The 21,209-nt window shown below is 37.7% G+C and overlaps 1 protein-coding gene across 1 annotated transcript; it reads right to left on the bottom strand.

Moving 5' to 3' along the window:
- Positions 1-2,723: 2,723 nt before the first annotated feature.
- On the bottom strand, positions 2,724-15,433 carry LOC108717512 (vomeronasal type-2 receptor 26). The gene is made up of 8 exons (XM_018264747.1): positions 15,286-15,433; positions 13,788-13,856; positions 13,343-13,640; positions 8,227-8,521; positions 6,836-7,663; positions 6,397-6,624; positions 4,297-4,420; positions 2,724-3,700 (listed from the first exon to the last, which is right to left on the bottom strand). Exons 1-8 carry the CDS (start codon positions 15,431-15,433, stop codon positions 2,724-2,726), a joined length of 2,967 nt encoding a protein of 988 aa, XP_018120236.1.
- Positions 15,434-21,209: the final 5,776 nt, after the last annotated feature.

The raw sequence follows: 21,209 nt of genomic DNA, 5'->3' as shown, positions 1-21,209 counted from the left end.
GGGGGTATAACATGGAGGCAATAGATTATGGTGGAAGGGTTCAGATGCAACTGTAACTATTTATGCACACAAAGGGGTCATTTATGTCCACTAGGGCAATGAGCAATTTTGAGCAGAATTAAAAAATGTTTGCCATACTGCAATCCAGCATCGTTGCACTTATCAGGGTAAGTTATGCAAGGCGCAATTGTGGGCAATGTCTCAAAATGAGTAGAATTTTGCATGCACTTCATTTCAAATTTTGCACAACTGCACTGAAATTTTTCCATGTCTACTTGCTGTCATGCACCCTATTCCTCAGACAAAAGTGCAAGACTCCTTTTGATGCAGGGTCCCTATGCTTTAATAGCCACAGCAGTATTCAATTCTGAACAGGAGCCATGAAGGACTGAGCGGCACTGAGTGCAAATAAATGAATGTTCCAAGAGTTCAAGTACCTTTCCCGCATGTGACTGCAATTATGCAATTATGCTTGTGCGGAAATGTGCTGTAACAAATGATAGATGGCAGTAGCTGTTGCAGCAAACAATGTATTAAACAAATAGCAGCAATTAATTCTCAGTAAATTCAATATACCAGGTACAGTGACACACCACGTTCCACTTGTGGTATTAATCACACAGCCCCAAGTATTCCAGCTGCCTCAAGGGTGCCCCAAGGGATTACACAAAGAATTCCCTATCCAAATCCAGTAACTACACTTGGCGAGTACCACTTTGGGAACTACTCACACTATGGGGTATATTTATCAAAGAGTGAAGTTAGAGGTCACTCTCCATTCATTTCTATGGGATTTTTAAAGAAGTATTTATCAATGGGTAAAAGTGAAAGTTCATCCTTTGATAAATACACCTTTCAAAATCCCATGACTTACAAGGTAAACAGAGGGGTAGAGAGGACAGCCTTGTTGAGTGCCCCGCTGCAGAAAAAACATGAACCTAAGCTACCTGTTGGACAATACCTGGTGGTCTAGTGGGGCAGTAGGGAAACCCCCCACCTCAGCCACGGGGATGCCCATGGAGGTCCAGCATGCTCGTCTGATGCATACAGTCTTTTATTCACTCCTGTGTAGCTTGATGACATCGCAGCATGATGACGTCATTGCACAAGATTTAAAAGTGACACAACCTATTTTCACTGCCCAATGTAGGTCTGCTTATTTAAGTCCTTGGATGCTTTATCTAGTTTGACCTCTGCTGTTTTTCTGCCTGAACTGAATTCTGCCTGTTTATTAGTTATTTGTACCTCACTGTATGTACAGATTTGATCTCGGCCTGTCCTACTTGACTACACTCTGCTCTATTCCTGCTACGCCTGTGACATGCTCCACTTCCGTTGCTTGCCCAGAATTCTTTTCTTGATTCTCATACCTGGCAGGATTCGAGTAGTGGAGGGCTCCTCCTGAAGTGAAAGGTGGATGTTATAGGGGGAAGAGTGAGCTCAGACCAGAATCTTGGCATTTGTTTGGGAGACCATGAGTAGTGATGGGCGAATTTCCCACGCTTTGCAAAAAAATTTGCGAATTTCGATGCCAGCGTCAAAATATTTTTGACGCTAGCGACAATCAAAGTCAATGGGCGCATAGAATTGTCGCCGGCGTCGGAATTGTCGCCGGTGTTAGAATTATCACTGGCGTCAAAAATATTTTGTTGCCGGCAATTTCGAGAATTTATTCGGCCGCGGCGAAACTCGGAAATTCGCCACAAATTCACTCCTGGCAAATAAATACGCCCATCACTAACCATGAGTGATACTACCTGATCAACTAGAATGCATAGTAGGGAGAGTATAGTAATGTATAGTAGGGAGAGTATTGTAACCATTGACTAGCTGTGGTCAAATCAATATTTACACAAAAAAAGTTTGCAGATAGGCCAATTCTACTGAGGGCATTTCTGCCACTCACTTTGGGTAACAATTAAGGCTTATTTGTTCTATTTTTTCTACTTTTCTGGGTAATAGTACAATTTTTTTGAGACTGCTACAGTTATACATCTTAACTTTATACTCAACCTCATATTGGAGGGGTGCTGAGGCTATTTGTATAGTATACACAGTGCCTCTTAATTAGCACATATTAGCCATATTTTTCACTGTGTCTCAGTGGTCTCGAATAGATTTAATTTAATTTATCTGCACCAACTGATTTTTTAATGTATCTCTAATTCTAATAGTACAGCAACTACAATTTCCCAAATTCCTTAGGCTTTACACCCCAAAAGTCAGTTTGATTTAAAAGCCCTACATCTGGGTTAACCGGAGAGTGAGAGCCATAGAAAAAAACTAAAGAATGAGGCGGCTGTGCATTGGTAGTAATTAGAGACACATTAAGCAATCAATTGGTGCAGGAAAATTAAATTTGTATTTAAGACCAATGTGGAACTCTCCTAAGTTGTTTTTAATGATGCGATGAATAATTGATGAACTGAGTGTGAATATATTTATGAAATGGTTTCTAATATGGGGAATGCATTTATGGTATGGGGGAATGAATTGGTGAAATCATCAAATTGTGAAATAAAATGTATTTTGTTCTTTGAGCAGGATGTGAACAGTAGGTGATAATTAATATTAATTGTGGGTACAAAGTAGAGTGCGAGTTAAGAGGCACCCTCATGAAATAGCAAGTCAAAGCCAGTTGAGGAAAACTACAATATCTATTCCCTAAATAACTGCTCTCTTCCCAAGGAGAAACATAAGAAATAGGAGGGAATTCCTATGCCTCATAAAAAGGTAAGGTAACCACTCAAAGTCAATAAATGTTGACCCCTTATCCCACTGAAACTCCACTTATAAAATCTATTTTTTTTAATAGTGGGGAGTTTTGTGTTCAGTTCAGGTCTTAGAAATATAATATAGCATTTGGGAATGAATATACAGCCTAATAATCCAGCACTGGAAGATAAAATGGCAAATATCTCCACAGCCACCACCATTCTACTCCCCTTACTGCTCAGGTATGCAGGGACAAATGTCACCCACACGCTACAGAACACCAACATACTGAAAGTGATGTTTTTAGCCTCATTAAATCGGTCAGGGAAATCCTTGGATAGAAATGCAGCAACAAAACTTAGTAGTGCCAAGGTTCCTATATATCCAATTATAAAGAAGAAGAAAAATCCAGACCCTTCATTACATGTTAGGATAATATAGTCTGGATCAGAAAGAGTATCAGCCTCTGAAAATGGAGGATTGGAGGCCAACCACACAGCAGAAATCATAGTCTCACCCAAAGAACATAAAATTACTAATATAATGGACAGTTGGGTTCCTACATACTTCTTCAGCTTGCTCCCAGGCTTTGTGGCATTGAAAGCAATAATAACTGTGAGAGTTTTAGCCAACACAGTAGAAACAGAAGTAGTAAATACAACCCCAAATGTTACTTGTCGGAGGAGACAACATATCTGTGTTGGGCGCCCAATGAATAATAATGTGCAGAGGAAACACATCGTGAGAGAGATGAGGAGGAGACAGCTGAGATTTTGATTGTTGGCTCTCACTATAGGAGTCTCACGGTACTTTATAAAGATTGCCAGTATTATGATACATGTAACAGAGCATATAATAGTAATGGATGATAAAGTAGCACCCAATGCGTCTTCATAGGAAAGGAAGTTTATATGTTTTGGGATGCAACCATTTTTCTCTTTGTTAGAATGTTCATATTCAGAGCATTTTATACAAAGCCATGCATCTAAAAACAATACAAAATGGAAAAAGAAACATTTTAGATCCTTTAAAAATGACAACTGTCACGGTTGTTGAAATTAACATAACAAGCTTATCAAAATAGTAGCTTATAGAAAATCAAAGATTTATTTTACACTTGGAAGCTACAAAGTGCGAAGAAAAGCCACAAGTCACAATGTTTTTGCACTTTGCTCCTTGCCCTACAGTTTGTATTGTTAATAAAATCCTGATATACTGCTCTATAGTCTCTAGACATATATGGAAATAGTCCCTTGTTTGTTGGAAGGATAAATAAAGCTCATCAATTTTTTGGAACCTGACCAGCTCACATCTGGATCCTGTGCCAATGTTGGACCGTGTATGATCAGTTTTGGGAGAGTGTATAGCTGAAGTGGTCAGGAGTTAAGTTAAGGAAGGGGGTCATACAGTATATCAAGTCAAAGTGTTTACCTCTAAAGGTAGACAATAGAACCTACAACCCAGTGATATCTCAGTACAGCTAGAGTGGTCCATGTCTCTATATGGTACAAAGAATTATTTTGACATACAGTTGAAATAGAAAATGGCAGGGCACATAGATGTGTTTGCATTATAACCTACCGGTTGTGTTAGATATTTCACCTTCTGCACATAACACACATTTATAACAGCAGGGTGGTTTCCTTTCAATTTTTAATTTCCTGTATCCTGGCCCACAGGGCTCATTGCATAGAGATTGGGGACACTGTGGGGCAAAATATATAGGTGATTTAAACTTTTGATTATGGAGAGCAATTATTTTGCTCAACATATTATTTCCGGTGTTTCTTTTGAATTACTGTTGTAAAACAACATGGTTGAAAACACAAAGCAAATACCTTAAAGTTGTATATTTATTTGAATTCCTATCACCAAAAGCATTCTTGCCATCACTTTACCAGTGAGATATAGCATGGTTATCAAAATAAAGTTTTTATTTTTTAGATTAAACCTCACCTTCAGTTCATGTTCTCAAATGTGACTAAAAGATATTACCATGGACATTCCCTTCCTCCAGTACTAGCAATATAAACCTCCTACTCACAAACACACCAACACAATTTCCAAGACAGGTGCACTGCCAAACAGAGCCTCCTGTAGGCTTCTAGTGCACATAGGGGCTTCCAATTGTCAATCACAGCCCATAACTCCCCCAGGAACTTTTTGCATGCTTGTGTTGCTCTCTAACTTATTTTCCCATTTGAATGTGACTCACAGATTAAAAAGGTTGGGGATCCCTAACTTAGACACACAAAAAAGCCCATGCTAACACCAACTTCAGAGGTATTATGAGTTCCATGGCTGAAGAACCAAGAACATTGGGTACAAAGTAGGTAAAATAAAATAAAAATTGTGATGGAAAACAGAACTTAAGGGACAATGGTATAATAATTATACCCAGGTAAAAAAAAAAAACTCTGGTCAAAACCCTTTGGAAAAAGGTCTTCTTAGTGATTTTGGTGGTGTCAAAATCTCATATTGTTTCAAAAAACCCCTTCCTGAGTTGCCTGCATACTATGTATATAGGCTTCAGAGGTTAATATGCATGAATGTTGCAGGCATACACCTAGTTATATCCACTTGAAATAAGTTTGCTCTAACTACATGCAACCTAGTTGTCAACACTTTTGATAAGATGTGATATTTGTCTATATGACTATATGACTCTTTACAATGTGACTCTATATGACTCTTTACTATGAAAAGGTTTGCCTTCCTTCTACATTGAAGTCTTGATTGAGAGAACCTGAAAAAACACCCCTGTTTAATGTAAGTTCAACAGTAGAACATGGACATCTCTGTACTTTTCTTGTATGCCGCAATTTCAGCCATATTGGTGTTTCATATGTTAAACTTTAAGGAGTCCCAGAAGGGGACAATACTGTCAGTATTCTAGATTCTAGTCTTTAATTTTGTCTCATCTGGATAGAGCTCAGTGGTTGTAACAAGAGAATTGGCCTGCTTTTAGTTTAGTTACCCTCCAGGGAGCAATAAGAGCCAGTGAGGTCATCAGCCGGGTGAGTCAAGTGAAGTCAGATGAGGGATTTAAGTGGATGGCTATGAATTGCAGGTGACAGAACCTCATTGATATCTCCAGCAACCACCACCAGGGTGTCTGGCATTGTGTTAGTAGATCAGGAGGAGGGATATAGGTATTAACTAATAGCACCTCAAATGAGGAACAATAACAATGTAAAACAGCTATTTGGCCTTTAGGCACCTCAGGAGCATGTCACTGCTGGAGCAACCATCATAGAACAAACGGTTTCTGAGTAACCATTATCCCTTGCCAGGTTGCTGTCTGCACCAGTGGGCTGGCCTTATAACCTGGGCCATTGACTACCATTGATACTTTTCATACTTAAGATTTTATATTTATACTTGGTCTTCTTACTCTTCTTACACACCAGCCACATACACAGAACTTTACCCATTACAGGGCACAACCCATCTTGCCTCCTTGTAAGTCCAGTTCCAGTGGAGAGTGGGATTGCTTTGCCATTACTTGAATGTGATCAGATCATAACTTTCCACCCAATATGTGGGGTCCATTGGGTTATTTAACTAAGTTTTGGCAACCATGGGTTGGCTGGGCCTATCACTCCTCCCATTTGTCAGGAGTTTTAACACCTTGTGCTGCATGTTGAGCTTACAAATAACCACTCATAACTTCAATATTACCTTTGTAAAATAAGGACCCCAGAGATCAGCACTGCTATTGATGTAAAGCTGACTTCCAACAGGTTTAGAGGTATCAAAGCTTCCAACCTTGACTGTTCGTACATCTCCTTCTTCTGAGAAAAAACATTTCACGATTTCATAATACTTTGATGGGTCTCTTTTGACATTAAAGGGACTCTTGTGCCTTGAAGTCATCTCAAAATTCTTACTCTGTATCATATAATTTAACTAAGCATGAAGAGATTTATAAATAATGAGTTAATAGTCATCCTACATATGTTTGCATCTGTGTGTATTCCACCCATCATTTGCTTTTAGGGCATGGATGATAATTGAAGTTAACTGTAGGGACTTGATGAAATACACAATGCACAATTGAGAAGGGGCTTTACTGTTGTGATTACACAATGCTGATCATATGACCCACCAATCATCTTACCTGCCATTGCTTAATATTAATATGTTCTCTTCCTCTCCTGTCAGAATGACCTGCCATTGTTTGGTTGATGTACAATTTATGAAGAGCGAGAGCCATTGTGTATACTGCTTTGTAAACTCCATATGATGTTCTGAAATTTAGGGTTTCATTTAGTGGTACATCATACTCCTGAAAGAATTCACTCTCAGTACATTTTGGAAGAGAGATGCCTGTCCTGCTTGGGATTGTTTGGATGGTGTTGGACAATTTGCAATCAGATAATTTCTCTGAGACATTTGGAAACACAATGCCATCATTATAATCAGATGGATTTAAACCATGTAAAAAATCTTTAAACCCAGGAATCTCTCCTTGTTGGATGGAAAGAGCCAAAATGCCATTAAACGTTATTCTGTTTTGGGGATATGCTGAGTCTAATATCCTAAGGAAAGTTGACGATACAATCCATATTTTTTCTGGCATATCAAAGATGGCAAAAAAGAATAAAATAAATCCAACATACCTTAAACTGGCTAAAAGAACTATCACATTAGCTTTGCTTCTGCCTAAAGTCTCTCTAACCTTAATTTGGGTTGTAGAATCCATTGACCTCAAATCAATTCTAATAAAGAAGGCAACACAGATGCCATTTTTCTTCATTTCTTTCTCCAGATTTTTGCCTGCCATAACCTTATCATCAGATACAATCAGCCCAACCCATCGCCAACCAAAGTGCTTCATCAGTTCCACAATCCCATAAATTTCAGACAATTCATCAGGGACAGTTCTGTAGAAAGATGGAAACTGAATTTTGTCATTAAACATGGGATCCCTGGAGCCATAACTGATCTGCGGGAAAACAGCAAATAGAAATGAATTTGATGACTTGAACTATTTGGTGTACAGTACCTTTCTCAGGGTATCTGCAATTGAAATTGATTAAAGTTCACCTACTGTATCAGTTTACTGTGACCTTCTATGTTATGCAATTTACTTAGTTTTCTTTCACTGGAAAGAGAGACAATTCAAAAGGAGAATTAAAGAACAGTTTTTTAATCTATTCAGATCTATTCTGAATTTCTTAAACGTGATTTGATGTATATGGTTTTTGACTGCCCCCATGGTGACCATCTTGATTGAGGACAAACTACCTTTTCTAGAACTCCATTTCATGAAGCACTTACCTAACCAGGCAGCAGCCGGACTAAAACCATGGGCACAGTAAGTTTCTAAAATAAAAAGTTAGAGTCTGCTTTATAAAAACACCAAAATAAAATCATAACATACAGGACACTTTTGACGAGCTATACTTTCAGATATACTTTTATACTTTCAGCTATGCTTTCAGATTGTAAAATTGATCTTTGTCAACGTGTTTACATAAAGAAATTATAGTTTATTTGAATACAAACCTGAGGGTACCTGTAAATCCCTGTGAGTAATGCCATACAAAGAGAAGTAATTGAAGACAAGTCTCCTATAAAGCCCACAACCTTCCTGTTTTTCCAGCAATTGTAATTTGGGATGAGTTGTTGTGTCCCTGATAGGATACTAAATGTGCCTTCCAGTGACTTCTCTGCACGGTTACAGGAGTCAAATATATGATAGCCCAAAGTCACATTAGGCAAGATCTCCGGATCCTTGTTGATCTCTCCAATTGAATAAATGAAAACCAGAAGATAACGGTACTGTATGAATGATGATGTTCTGTGACGTAAAAGAAAAGATTTAATGATTTAAATGTGTTAAATAGATACTAAACATTATTTTTCAAGTGGCAAAACTCATCTCGCATCAACAAATAGGAAGACCGTCAATGGCCATTCTTTATGTATGTTTTGCTCTTCTGTTATAACCCAACCAGGATACAATGGGGGGAATTAATCTCAGTTTTGGAAAGAATTTTAACTGCCATTTTTACTAAGAAATAGACTATTCAGAGATGATACAGGCAAGAACTTGATTTTATGGTTTGTGATGGTTCAGATCCTGTGCTGCGTTCTTTAAAACATTTCATTCTATTAGTGAGAGCTGTTTTTCCTTAAACATCATTGACTGTTGTTTTATTATTTCCCATCAAACTATGGAACCATGAAAGCCTGCTAATGAGTATTTTTGTATACACCACCAATGAGATTCCGTTGAAGAGTTATAGTTTAAAATAAGCTATACCCAATACCAGAAACTGTACTGTTTGAGAGAAATAGTGTTGCAGCATGTTCTTGACACACTGTACTATAGCTATACTGTGTTTGTTTGTTCAAAGATAATCAATATGGCAGCTATCAACTATTTGAATACGAGGTGTAAACAACCAGAAGAAAACTGTTTTACTTAGGAATCAAAAAGGGAACATGAAGATGATATAACATTATGCTAAAATGCTATTATAGGGGTTGAGCATGCAAACTTAACATAAAAACAAAGTATTGTACCTTATACATTTAGGTTGTTTTTGCTTTTGTTTGAAATAATTATGTAATATGCGTTCAGTTATATATTTAAAGTGAAAAATCCCACCAATCATCAACTCGCCTTCCCTAAAATACTTGGTATCACTGCTGCTGCTCAGTTGGCACCCAAAACTGGGATTGGTCATTTCAGAGGCTGCAGGAAGTATCTGGAACATCAGAAACAAAAGAAGAACCTTGAGTCTGATTGGAAATCGAATCTCCATTGATTCAAAGATCAAAGCAATGACGAGATGTAGTTTGCTGAGCTGATGATGCCAGAGATGATACTTCATAATGCAACAGAATCACGATAGCAGTTGACTTATTTATATATTTTACCAATAAGAAGCAATTATCGCTCACCTAAAAATATAAGTTCCTTTGAGAAGTAATCATCTCTGCTTTGTTCAGCTCTTCCAAATATAACATTTTACTTTTGTATTTTTATGTGTTTTCATTGGACCTGTCTCCTACTCTTTCAATTCCATTGTCATGCAGCACAAAGCATTGCTTTAGCCCAGGACAAACTATTTCCAAAAATGTTTTACAAGGACATTAGAAGATTTGTAACATAGGAAAGTTATAACAAGTATAATGGAATGGGGCACATGTTCATTAATGTGATTGACACTTAAACCATCAACTCAACTTGTAACTCATGGAGACAGGTTTACTTGGTGGGCCCTATGAATTACTTGTGTTATTACCCTGAATGGGGATTCTGTTGGCTGTTAAAATACTCACAGGAGATTTGCATCACAAGGTAGAAGAAGTTTACTCCTTAAATGTGGAACACTTTTTAATTGCTGCTCCACATCTCCCATTGTAAGATGGCATTTTTTCACTAATTCCCAAGTTAACTTATAGGTTGTTGTAGTTAATGGTTTCTCCATTAGTATTGGGCAACATTTGTTTACAAGATTTCAACACAAAAACACCATTTGACTTGTATTATGCAGTGAAAAGGTCATGGTAAAAAAAAAGGTTGTGCAGTTTTGAAAAGGTTACTGTGAAAAAAACATTGCAAATTCACCAATATTTCAGCAAAATAGGACTGATTGGCCCAACACTACTACCAATGTATATGAGTTCCTATCATTGGCCTGGATGAAGAAGTGTTAGAGTACAAACCTCAGGGCTGGTTATGGTAGTCGGATGGCTTCTGGTTTACCAGTGGATGGTGGGCATGCCTATTAAGGCTACTAAGCACATGGTTTAGGTCACCTTTTATCTCCTTGGATCTAATGTGTGTCATTTAAGGGACATTATAAGGACTCATGACTTCATCAGATTGAGGAAATGTCAGAAAACAGATCATTGCCTGTTCTAATCAAGTCTTTCCCCTAGGAAAGTGATTTTCAGACATTTTTATGGTCACCTTTAAGTCAAACATTTGCTCTGGGCCCCCCCCCAACAGTTTATAGCAAGGTTACGGTTTTATTATGGTATAGCTGTTTCAACCTTTCAGTCATAGTACCAAGAAAGAGAATAAATATGCGTAACCGCTCCAACTGACAACACAATCAATGTGAAAGCCTGGCAGCCTGTAGGTATACAGCCGGGTGCTGGACTCCTTCGGTGTCCCACAACGCACAAAATGGAGTACAAAGGATGAGGTTCCAAAATCTTTATTCGTTTATGAGACAAGACACGTTTGCATAGTATTGCTTGACCCGTTTCGGACGCAGCCGTCTTTAATCATAAGCATAAGGAAACGCTGGTGGAAGCAACAAAGTCTACAGTGGTTTATTTCTGGAATTGTCTTACACCTCCAGAAGCAAAAATGATGTACATACGAGTCTGCTTACAAAAAATAGTGTGCGTTTTTAAATAAGGTTATTCTTAAACCTGTAAACATTGTTAAATACAAAACAATCATAAAGAAATAATGACCAAATAAATACAATTAATGTATTCAGTATTAAACAAAGAGGGTAATATCAAATCTGGTATTTACACCGTGTAGATTACGTGTGTGTAAGGTAAGTATCCAAAAAGCCTCACGTGTATTTAAAAGGCGTAGCATATTGCCCTCTTAAAGGGGTACGTACCTTTTCAATAACTTTAAGCCCTAAATCTGAGGAACCCTGGTTGCTGCATATACTAAAGTGTTTACCGATAGGGGATCTGGTGTCACCTTTTTCTATAACATTTAAGTGCTCCCTAATTCTATCTTTAAGGGGTCGAACAGTCCGTCCAACATATTATTTTTGACATGACTTGCATTCCCTTTGATACATTACCAAAAGGGAGGGGACAGGGCTAGATACCAGACTTGGAGACAATGGGGCAAATTCACTAAGTGCCGAAGCGCCGAACGCTAGTATCAATTCGCTAGCGTTGGGCATTTTCGTTACTTCGCAAATTCACTAACGAACGCTGGCGTAGATTCGCTAGTGTTACTTCGCACCCTTACGCCTGGCGATAATCACTACGGACGTAACTACGCAAATTCACTAACGCGCGCAGTGTACTGAACGCTACCTTTTACGCTAGACTTCCTTCGCCACCTCAGACCAGGCGAAGCGCAATAGAGTAGATAGGGATTGCTTCAAAAAAAGTCAAAATTTTTTCTAAGTCCCAAAAAACGCTGGCGTGTTTTCTACATTATGGGTGATAGGCTGAAAAAGATCGAAATTTTTTTTAGGGCTCCCCTCCTTCCCCCCTACATTTCCTGACTCATGGCAACTTACCTAGACAGTGGGCACATGTGTAGGGCAAAATAAAATTTTTATTTGATGTTTTGAAGGTTTTCTAGGCATTTGTAGTGCTGATACGTATTCCTCCATTGAAATTTGAATTTGGCGCCGTATGCAAATTAACCTTCGCTAGCGTAACTTCGCTTCACTTAGCGAATCAACGCTAGCGCAACTTCGCAACCTTACGCTACCCCTGTGCGCAACTTCGGATTTTAGTGAATTTGCGGAGCGCTGGCGAAACTACGCCTGGCGAAGTGCGGCGAAGTTGTGCCTGGCGCAACTACGAATCTTAATGAATTTGCCCCACTGTTTCCCCAATGTAGAGGATCTCCTAGAAATTAATCTAAGGATTATTAGATAAAATGTATTTTAGTATAGAATCATTAAAAAGGATTGGAAGGTGTTTTCTTATTATTTTGCATATCATTATACTCAGAGCTGTACTCCGTACTAAAATATATTGGGGTAACCTTATCTTTATTCTTATTATTTCCATTATCTGACCATTTTTTATTTTGCTTAACACCTGAAAGAAGACTTGTGAACGTGCCTTGAGAAAAGCCGATTCCACAATGTCGGCAGGGTAACCCCTATCAGTCAGTTTTTGTTTAAGAACAAGTGATTGCTCATCATAAGTTTCTATTGTAGATCAATTTCGTCTATAGGATAAAAACTGACTGAATGAGATTTTTTGTGTGTTGAGGATGACAACTGTCATCAAAAAAGTATTACCAGCCATTGGCTTAATGTATATTTTAGTTTCAATCTTGCCTATAGATGTTATACCCATAAATATGGCATCTAAAAATTCAATGTTATGAGAATTTTGATTTGAAGTAAAAGTTAAATTTAAAGAGTTGGTATTCAAATAGTCCAAAAAAAATAAATTTTTTCATCTCATGATCCACTCCAAATAAAAATAAGATCATCTATGTAGCGATCGTACCAAATGATACAGTTGCTACAAGGGTTAGTAACTTAGTATCTCCAAAGACATGGGTACGATCCCACCACCTATAGAGGTTGGCATAGGATGGTGAAAAGGCAGCTACTATTGCTGCCCCACGTCTTTGGAGGTAGTATGAACCGTCAAGATAAAAGTAATTGTGGGTCAGAAGGAATTTGAATGCTAAGGTAAGAAAAGAAATCCAATCATATAAGTAAAGTCGTGAATGGTGTAACATGTAATTGATAGCCTCTAAACCTTTGAATGTGCGATAGAAGAATATAAAGGTTGGACATCAATGGTAACCCAGCTCTAATCAAAGGACCATGGTATCTCCTTTAGTATAGATAGTAAATGACCTGTATCCTTCAAATAAGATCTTAAACTCTTAACAATCAGTTGAAATCCATGATCAAACCAAATCCCTCACTTAAGGAGCCAATACTGGGTGTAATATTTGTGGATTTTCGGATCTTTCGCGTCCACTACCCCCAAAGAAACACCAAATTTAACAAGATCAGTAATCTCCGACTGGAATGTTGTTGTGGGATTGTCCGTCAACTTAATATAGGTGTCAGTATCGGACAGTTGGCGTATAGCTTCAGAAATATAATCAGTGGCATCAGTAATCAGTTTAAAACAATCCAAAAGTATATCTTTTTCAAGTGGCTCAGATGAGGTTTCTTCTTGTGGAGTAGTGCATGCAGATTCTTTTGTATCACAAGAGACTAAAAGAAGCCCGAGTGGATTTTAATACGGATCCCAGCACTCCTGATTATAGAAGGTCAAAAAACTACAGATTCCATGCACAAGTACAAGGGTGAGCAACCATGGATGTGGGGAAGAAATCGGCCAAATGGAGATGGGGGACTTACGGTCAAGAAGGATATGGAAGGAGCAAAAAAGCACTGTGGAAACAAGATACAAGTTGCGAGATGTCCGTCCTAAGAGAGGGAAGAGATATTAATTGTAGTTAACCTGTCTTTTTTCCACTTTCAGCTCTTTAGCAAAGGTTTGTCCTTTGCCCTAGACACTTTCATATATTTACACAGTTACACAGTGGCATATAGCTCTGTACCCTAATTGTGCTGTTAATTTACTACTTAAAGCTTGGACAGCAGCATGTTCTCTAACTAAAGTGAAATAGTATTCTTTATTCGCCCCACTTTAAAAACAGTCTATATGATCAAGACCTGACGCGTTTCAGGCTCTTACACCCTAATTATACAACGATGACTTAATCTATGGGTTGACCCTAACCCTCAACACAGAACAGGATAAACTTAAGGTTTCATTTAACAAATCTCAAATCCATCATGACTACCATGGACCTTCAGCTTGGGTGTCCAAAGCCCATACGATTTAAGAAAGCAAATGATTGAAGGTTGTGTAAATATAACTACATATTCTTTCCCTTGCAGGTGATCTTTTGGTGAAACGTACTATCTGGTGTAGGGATGGGCGAATTTTTTCGCCTTGCTTTGCCGAAAAAATGACGCCAATAGACTTTTATGGCGGTGTGCGTCCACAAAAAAAACGCGCGTCAAAACAATTTCGCCTCACAACAAAAAAAATTTGACGCCCATAGACTTTAATGGGCATCTGCGACATTTCGCTGGTGGCAAATTTTTGGCGAAACGAAACGGGTCAAATTCGCCCATCCCTAATCTGGAGCAATCATGCATTGGAAACATTTTGTGACTGGTTGTAGTAGGCACAATTACAGTGGAATTCTGGGAAGAAATATTTCATTGTGGATTATATAATGCAATATTCTTTACTTTTTAAACTTTAAATCTGTAATAAATTCTATGTGGCTAGTGATAAATAAAATGATCTCTAAATATCTAAATAATATATATATATATATATATATATATATATATATATATATATATATATATATATATATATATATATATATATATATATGAATAATGAACATTATAAACTATTTGTTGATTTATAAATACATTTATTAATGAGAAAGAAGAAATCACTGACATTAAAAACTATATTGGTACACAATGGTTATATAATGGCAAACAGTATGCAACAATAGGAACTGGCTCAATGCCTTGATATATTCACACAGGGGTCTCACCTACAGACAGTAGTTGACGCTCTGCATATGTCTATATAAGTATGATTGAGTCCCCATCAATAAAAAATGCCCAACACTATCATTAATATTTAGTGCAGTGAGCCTGACACTTACATTGGGTCACTCCATAGGGTCCTGATAAAATGAAAGGGAAAACATATTTATAGAAGCCAATCCTTCTTGTTCTGTCTTGCTGTGTATACAAGTGGACATACACACAAGTTAGCTATTGCCTAAGAGTTTCTTCATAGACTTTCCAGGTTCTCTACCTTGAGTAGAGAACCTGGAAAAGTAGTGAGCCTTTAGTATGAAGCCATTTTGAAGGATCTGATCGGAGTATTCCCTTAGCTCTACCAGAAAGGATTTACTACATATCATAAAACCAGTCAAAGTGGAAGAAATGTTGAAAAATCCCATTCTAGATTGTCCTGTAATTTCAACCACTTTCCCAGCTAAAACTGGGATGCTAAACCCTTCTCTCAGTATCAGTTCTATTGTGTTCTAACTATATTTACTTTTGTGTTCAGTTCAGGCTTTAGAAAAATCATATAGCACTTGGGGATGAATATACAGCATAACAATCCAGCACTGGAAGATAAAATGGCAAATATCTCCACAGCCACCATTCTACTCCCCTTACTGCTCAGGTATGCAGGGACAAATGTCACCCACACGCTACAGAACACCAACATACTGAAAGTGATGTTTTTAGCCTCATTAAATCGGTCAGGGAAATCCTTAGCTAGAAATGCAACAATGAAACTCAGTAGGGCCAAGGTTCCTATATATCCAATTATACAGAAGAAGAAAAATCCAGACCCTTCATTGCACTGTAGAATAATATAGTCTGTATTGGAAACCATATCAGCCTCTGGAAATGGGGGATTGGAGGCCATCCACACAATGGAGATTATAATCTCAATCAAAGAACATATAATGACTAATATGATGGACAGTTGGGTTCCTACATACTTCTTCAGCTTGTTACCAGGCTTTGTGGCATTGAAGGCAATAATAACTGTGAGAGTTTTAGCCAACACAGTAGAAACAGAAGTAGTAAATACAACCCCAAATGTTACTTGTCGGAGGAGACAACATATCTGTGTGGGGCGCCCAATGAATAATAAAGTGCAGAGGAAACACAACATGAGAGAGATGAGGAGGAGACAGCTGAGATTTCTGTTACTGGCTTTCACAATTGGAGTCTCACGGTACTTTATAAACGTTCGTAGAATCACAGCACAAGCAATGGAAAATATCACTGCAATGGAGGACATAGTAGTAACAAAAGGATCCGAGTAGGAAAGATGTTTTATATTCTTTGGGAGGCAGACATCTCTCTCTTTGTTAGACTTTTCATATTCTAAACATTTTATACAGCTCTGTGCATCTAGAAGCAATTACAAGCAAAAGAAAGAAAAGATATTAAACTCGACTGAGACAAAGGAAAATAAGGGTCCAATTTTTTAACAAATCATATATTTTTTTAAAATCTGTTTTTAAAAAATTCAGTAAAACTCTAAAAATTTGAGATTTATTAAGTGTTAAAATCATGAAAAAAAAAACAAATACAAAACTTTATCCAGGGGGTCCTTATAAGAATGTTTTTGGAACTTTTGTTACTCTGATTTGGATTTTTTTTGTAAATAATCATATTTTTCTCATAGTTCCTTAATCCACAATTTTGTTATTTATCAAGTGTAAAATCGGTACAAAAGTACGCCAAGCAAAAGCTGTCAAGGTCATGTAGAAGTCGATGGAAGTTGCCTTTCTTTTCTTGCCAATGTACATTCATGAAAACTTGAGGTATTCAGATTTTTTTTTTAATCATTCAGTGGCTATTTTCAGATGTGTTTTTTATATTCGGATCTTTTATGATATACATGATTTTAAAGAAAAATTATTTAATTATGATTTTAAAAAGCTAAAATTTTCCTTTTATAAATGGGCCTCTGAGTAAAAGATATCAAAGTCTTTTTAAGTCAATGGGAGCTGCGCTGATCCTATTGGACCTTTCTTTTATCTATTCAACTTTAAGAGGTTTTTGGAATAAAGTCTAATTTTTAGAGAATTTTGTATTTTTTAGCACATGATTTGGTATGATTGCCCCCTAATAAAGCACTCTGCTCACATACTCAGCAACTCACAAACACATCATTAGATGAAAGTGTAAGTTCTAAATATAGTTAAAATATATTCTATATAATGTGCAATTTAAGTAGAGTTGTAGTGAATTAAGCCAACTGAATGATATTGTAGCCATCAATAGAGAGAGAGGCCATTAGTCAATATGCAGTCCCCATAAGTTCATAAAATGAAAAGAGTATTACACTCTGTGCCAGAATAGAAGGGACCAAAATCAATCAACCTGATGTGCATATCACCTTTAGCTTCATTCAAGTTGGCCCTTAAAGAAAGCTTTATTAGCTTTAGACCATCATAAGTACACACTGTTGTTGTTTTTATTATGTAATTCCGAGCTATAGCCCACCATACTGTTCTTAGTATTTTATATTTAGTCTGTACTTGTAACTGATAAAGACAGCAGTAAAATAAACAAAAAAACAAGAATATTTTTGTTTGCAAAAACGAAGTGATCCCAAATAAACTTAAATTCGTCCCACGGCAGAGGCAGAGGTCTGACCTAAGTCAGTAAAAGAATATTTTTGCAACCACACATAGGGGCAAATTCACTAAGATTCGAAGTTGCGCCAGGCGCAACTTCGCCGCGCTTTGCCGCACTTCGCCAGGAGTAGTTTCGCCAGCGCTCCGCAAATTCACTAAAATCCAAAGTTGCGCTCAGGGGTAGCGTAAGGTTGCAAAGTTGCGCTAGCGTTGATTCGCTATGTAAAGCGAAGTTACGCTAGCGAAGGTTAATTCGCATACGGTGCGAAATTCAAATTTCAATGGAGGAATACGTATCAGCACTACAAATGCCTAGAAAACCTTCAAATCAGCAAATAAAAATTTTATTTTGCCCTACACATGTGCCCACTGTCTAGGTAAGGTGCCATGAGTCAGGAAATGTAGGGGGGAAGGAGGGGAGCCCCAAAAAAATTTTCTTTTTCAGCCTATCACCCATAATGTAGAAAACACGCCAGCGTTTTTTGGGACTTAGAAAAAATTTTGACTTTTTTTTCAAACAATCCCTATCTACTCTATTGCGCTTCGCCAGGTCTGAGGTGGCGAAGGAAGTCTAGCGTAAAAGGTAGCGTTCAGTACACTGCGCAAGTTAGTGAATTTGCGTAGTTACGTCGCTAGCGAAAATTCGCCAGGCGTAAGGGTGCGAAGTAACACTAGCGAAACTACGCCAGCGTTCGTTAGTGAATTTGCGCAGTAACGAAAATGCCAAACGCTAGCGAATTAACGCTAGCGTTTGGCGCTTCGGCGCTTAGTGAATTTGCCCCAAAATGTGTGACAAAAATATTATGTTTGCATAATGCATTCTGCCTGTGATATTTTATTCAATAAAAGTTCTCACTTATTTGTAAGAAAATAATGTTTGGAAATATACAAATGCAGATATAAAATGAATTCTGTTAGGATTTTTATTGTTTCGGTTTGTTTTTGCAATGAGATCTGTTTTCATGAATTTTGCAGAATAAATGGTTTTGTCTTTACGTAATTCATTTGTGCTGACAAAACTTTTTTGTTTCATCTACAGAACTGATGATTATGAATGATTATGTGGTAGGCCCCTCCTTCACAGCGACGGAAAATAATTGGAATATGTTGGATGTACAAAAAATGGCATTAGACACATATGGGCAGATTTATCAAAGGTCGAGGTGAATTTTCGAATTGAAAAATTTTTAATTTCATGCTATTTTTGAGTACTTGAGTAGGGAATAGTCCAAATTCGATTTGAATTTGCAAAAATATCGAAATTTATCATGTTTTGTCTCTTTAAAAATTCGACTTCGATCATTCGCCATCTAAAACCTGCAGAATTGGAGTCCATTGGTGGACTTTTGGGAAAATCAAATTTGATTGAATGTGCTTTTCCTTCGATTTGAACAATTCGAATTCAGCCGAATATGGCCCTATTCGACACAAAAAAAACTTTGCCATAATTTCGGTTGGTCTTTTTGAAATCGAATTTAGATGTTTTTTCAATTCAAAATTTGACCCTTGATAAATATGCCCCATATGGTCAGTATAATTTTCCCTTGGGTTGTGGAACTCTCATAATGCCACAAATATATGATTTATTTAGTCAAAAATACGCTACAGTTTGGAAACATTGAATACGCTATTTCTGGGAATGTCTTACACAGGCAGAAAATACTGGAGTCTGTCTAAAGGTCTTCTGAAGATTCACCACAATAAACAATTCACCAATGAGACCAGAAAATCCAGGGCTATTCATTCTTTATTGAGAGATGTGGGGCCTGAATGTTTGTAAACCATTCAGACCTTCACAACAGCATTGGTGGTTATGTCCCATCCTTACTAAATCATGCTTGGATCAATCTGCAGAAGGTAGAGTCCTATGCGGAACCAATTTCTAAGACCTGGACCCAACCAGCAAACCCGCAGAGCGTGTCCTCAACCCCAAGCCGCATATTTATCCACTTTGATCCGCTACCCGACCCGGACCCGCAACTGCCTTATCCGCAACCCGACCCGCAACCCACCGTCTGCCATCAAACAGGAAGTGACGGTGCTGCAAATCAGAAGTGATGTCATCAAAAGTGGGCGGGAATAGTTTTACTTAGAGTAAAAAGTAGACAATATTACATAAGATAAGACATATAGATGAGACCCGCAACCCGCACTGGAAAATCCTCCCCTCATTCCGCCGGGTGCCTGCTATTTTTGCGGGTACCCGACTCACTGCAGGTCTAACAGAAGGACTGAATAGATATGGAACATGTAGTTCACCACTTCTTAATTTTGGCTATAAAAGCAAAAGTTTGACTCTGGTACTGTAGCTCAGTTGTTACCAGCAATACTCCAATGGGATGGCCCATCTGATTGCTGGGATTCCTTCAGTGCCACCTTTGTGCACATAGGAACACAACAATAGGTAGGCATAATTGCTTCATAATTTACAGGTAAGGAGTCAAGAAGAAACTTATAATGTAAAATTCAAAGCTATTTTCACTTTATTACATACCTGATGAGTTGGATATTTCTCCTTCTACACACGGAACACATTTATAACAACAGGGTTGTTCCCCTTCGATTTTGTACTTCCTGTATCCTTGTTGGCAGGGTTCATTGCACTGAGACTGTGGGAGCTGTGGGACCAAATATTACTTTTGCAAATATTCACATTAATTTTACTTAATATTTTCTGAAGATACTGCAACCAGAAGATACTACAACCAGAAGATACTGCAACCTGAAGATACTACAACTATAAGATACTGCAACAAAAAAACTACAACCGAAGATACTACAATTACAAGATACTGCAATCAGAAGATACTACTACCAGAAGATACTGCAACCAGAAGATACTACAACCAGAAGATACTACAACCAGAGGATACTACAATAAGAAGATACTGCAACCAGGAGATACTACAACTAGAAGGTACTACAACCAGAAGATACTACAACTAGAAGGTACTACAACTAGAAGATAATGCAGCCATAAGATACTACAACCAGAATATACTACAACAAGAAGATACTGCAACCAGAAGATACTACAACTAAAAGATACTACAAACAGAAGATTCTACAACTAAAAGGTACTACAACTAGAAGGTACTACAACTAGAAGATACTGCAGCCAGAAGATACTACAACCAGAAGATACTGCAACCAGAATATACTACAACAAGAAGATACTGCAACCAGAAGATACTACAACTAGAAGGTACTACAACTAAAAGATACTGCAGCCAGAAGATACTACAACCAGAAAATACTGCAACCAGAAGATACTACAACCAGAAGATACTGCAACCAGAAGATACTACAGCAAGAAGATACTGCAACCAGAAGATACTACAACTAGAAGGTACTACAACCAGAAGATTCTACAACTAAAAGGTACTACAACTAGAAGATACTGCAGCCATAAGATACTACAACCAGAATATACTACAACAAGAAGATACTGCAACCAGAAGATACTACAACTAGAAGGTACTACAACCAGAAGATACTACAACTAGAAGGTACTACAACCAGAAGATACTACAACTAGAAGGTACTACAAATAGAAGACACTGCAGCC

This window comes from Xenopus laevis, chromosome 5S (genome assembly GCF_017654675.1).
Source record: "Xenopus laevis strain J_2021 chromosome 5S, Xenopus_laevis_v10.1, whole genome shotgun sequence".
NCBI lineage: Eukaryota > Metazoa > Chordata > Amphibia > Anura > Pipidae > Xenopus > Xenopus laevis.
This window is presented reverse-complemented; position numbering and strand designations above follow the sequence as displayed.

Excerpts from the sequence above, each read along its gene's own strand:
- LOC108717512 (XM_018264747.1), bottom strand. The coding sequence starts at position 15,433 with ATGGGATTTTTCAACATTTCTTCCACTTTGACTGGTTTTATGATATGT. Across the intron at positions 13,857-15,285 it reads TTCCAGGTTCTCTACTCAAG|GACGGACATCTCGCAACTTG; the intron begins GTAGAGAACCTG and ends TCCCTCTCTTAG. Across the intron at positions 4,421-6,396 it reads GGGGTCCTTATTTTACAAAG|TGTCCCCAATCTCTATGCAA; the intron begins GTAATATTGAAG and ends TTTGCCCCACAG.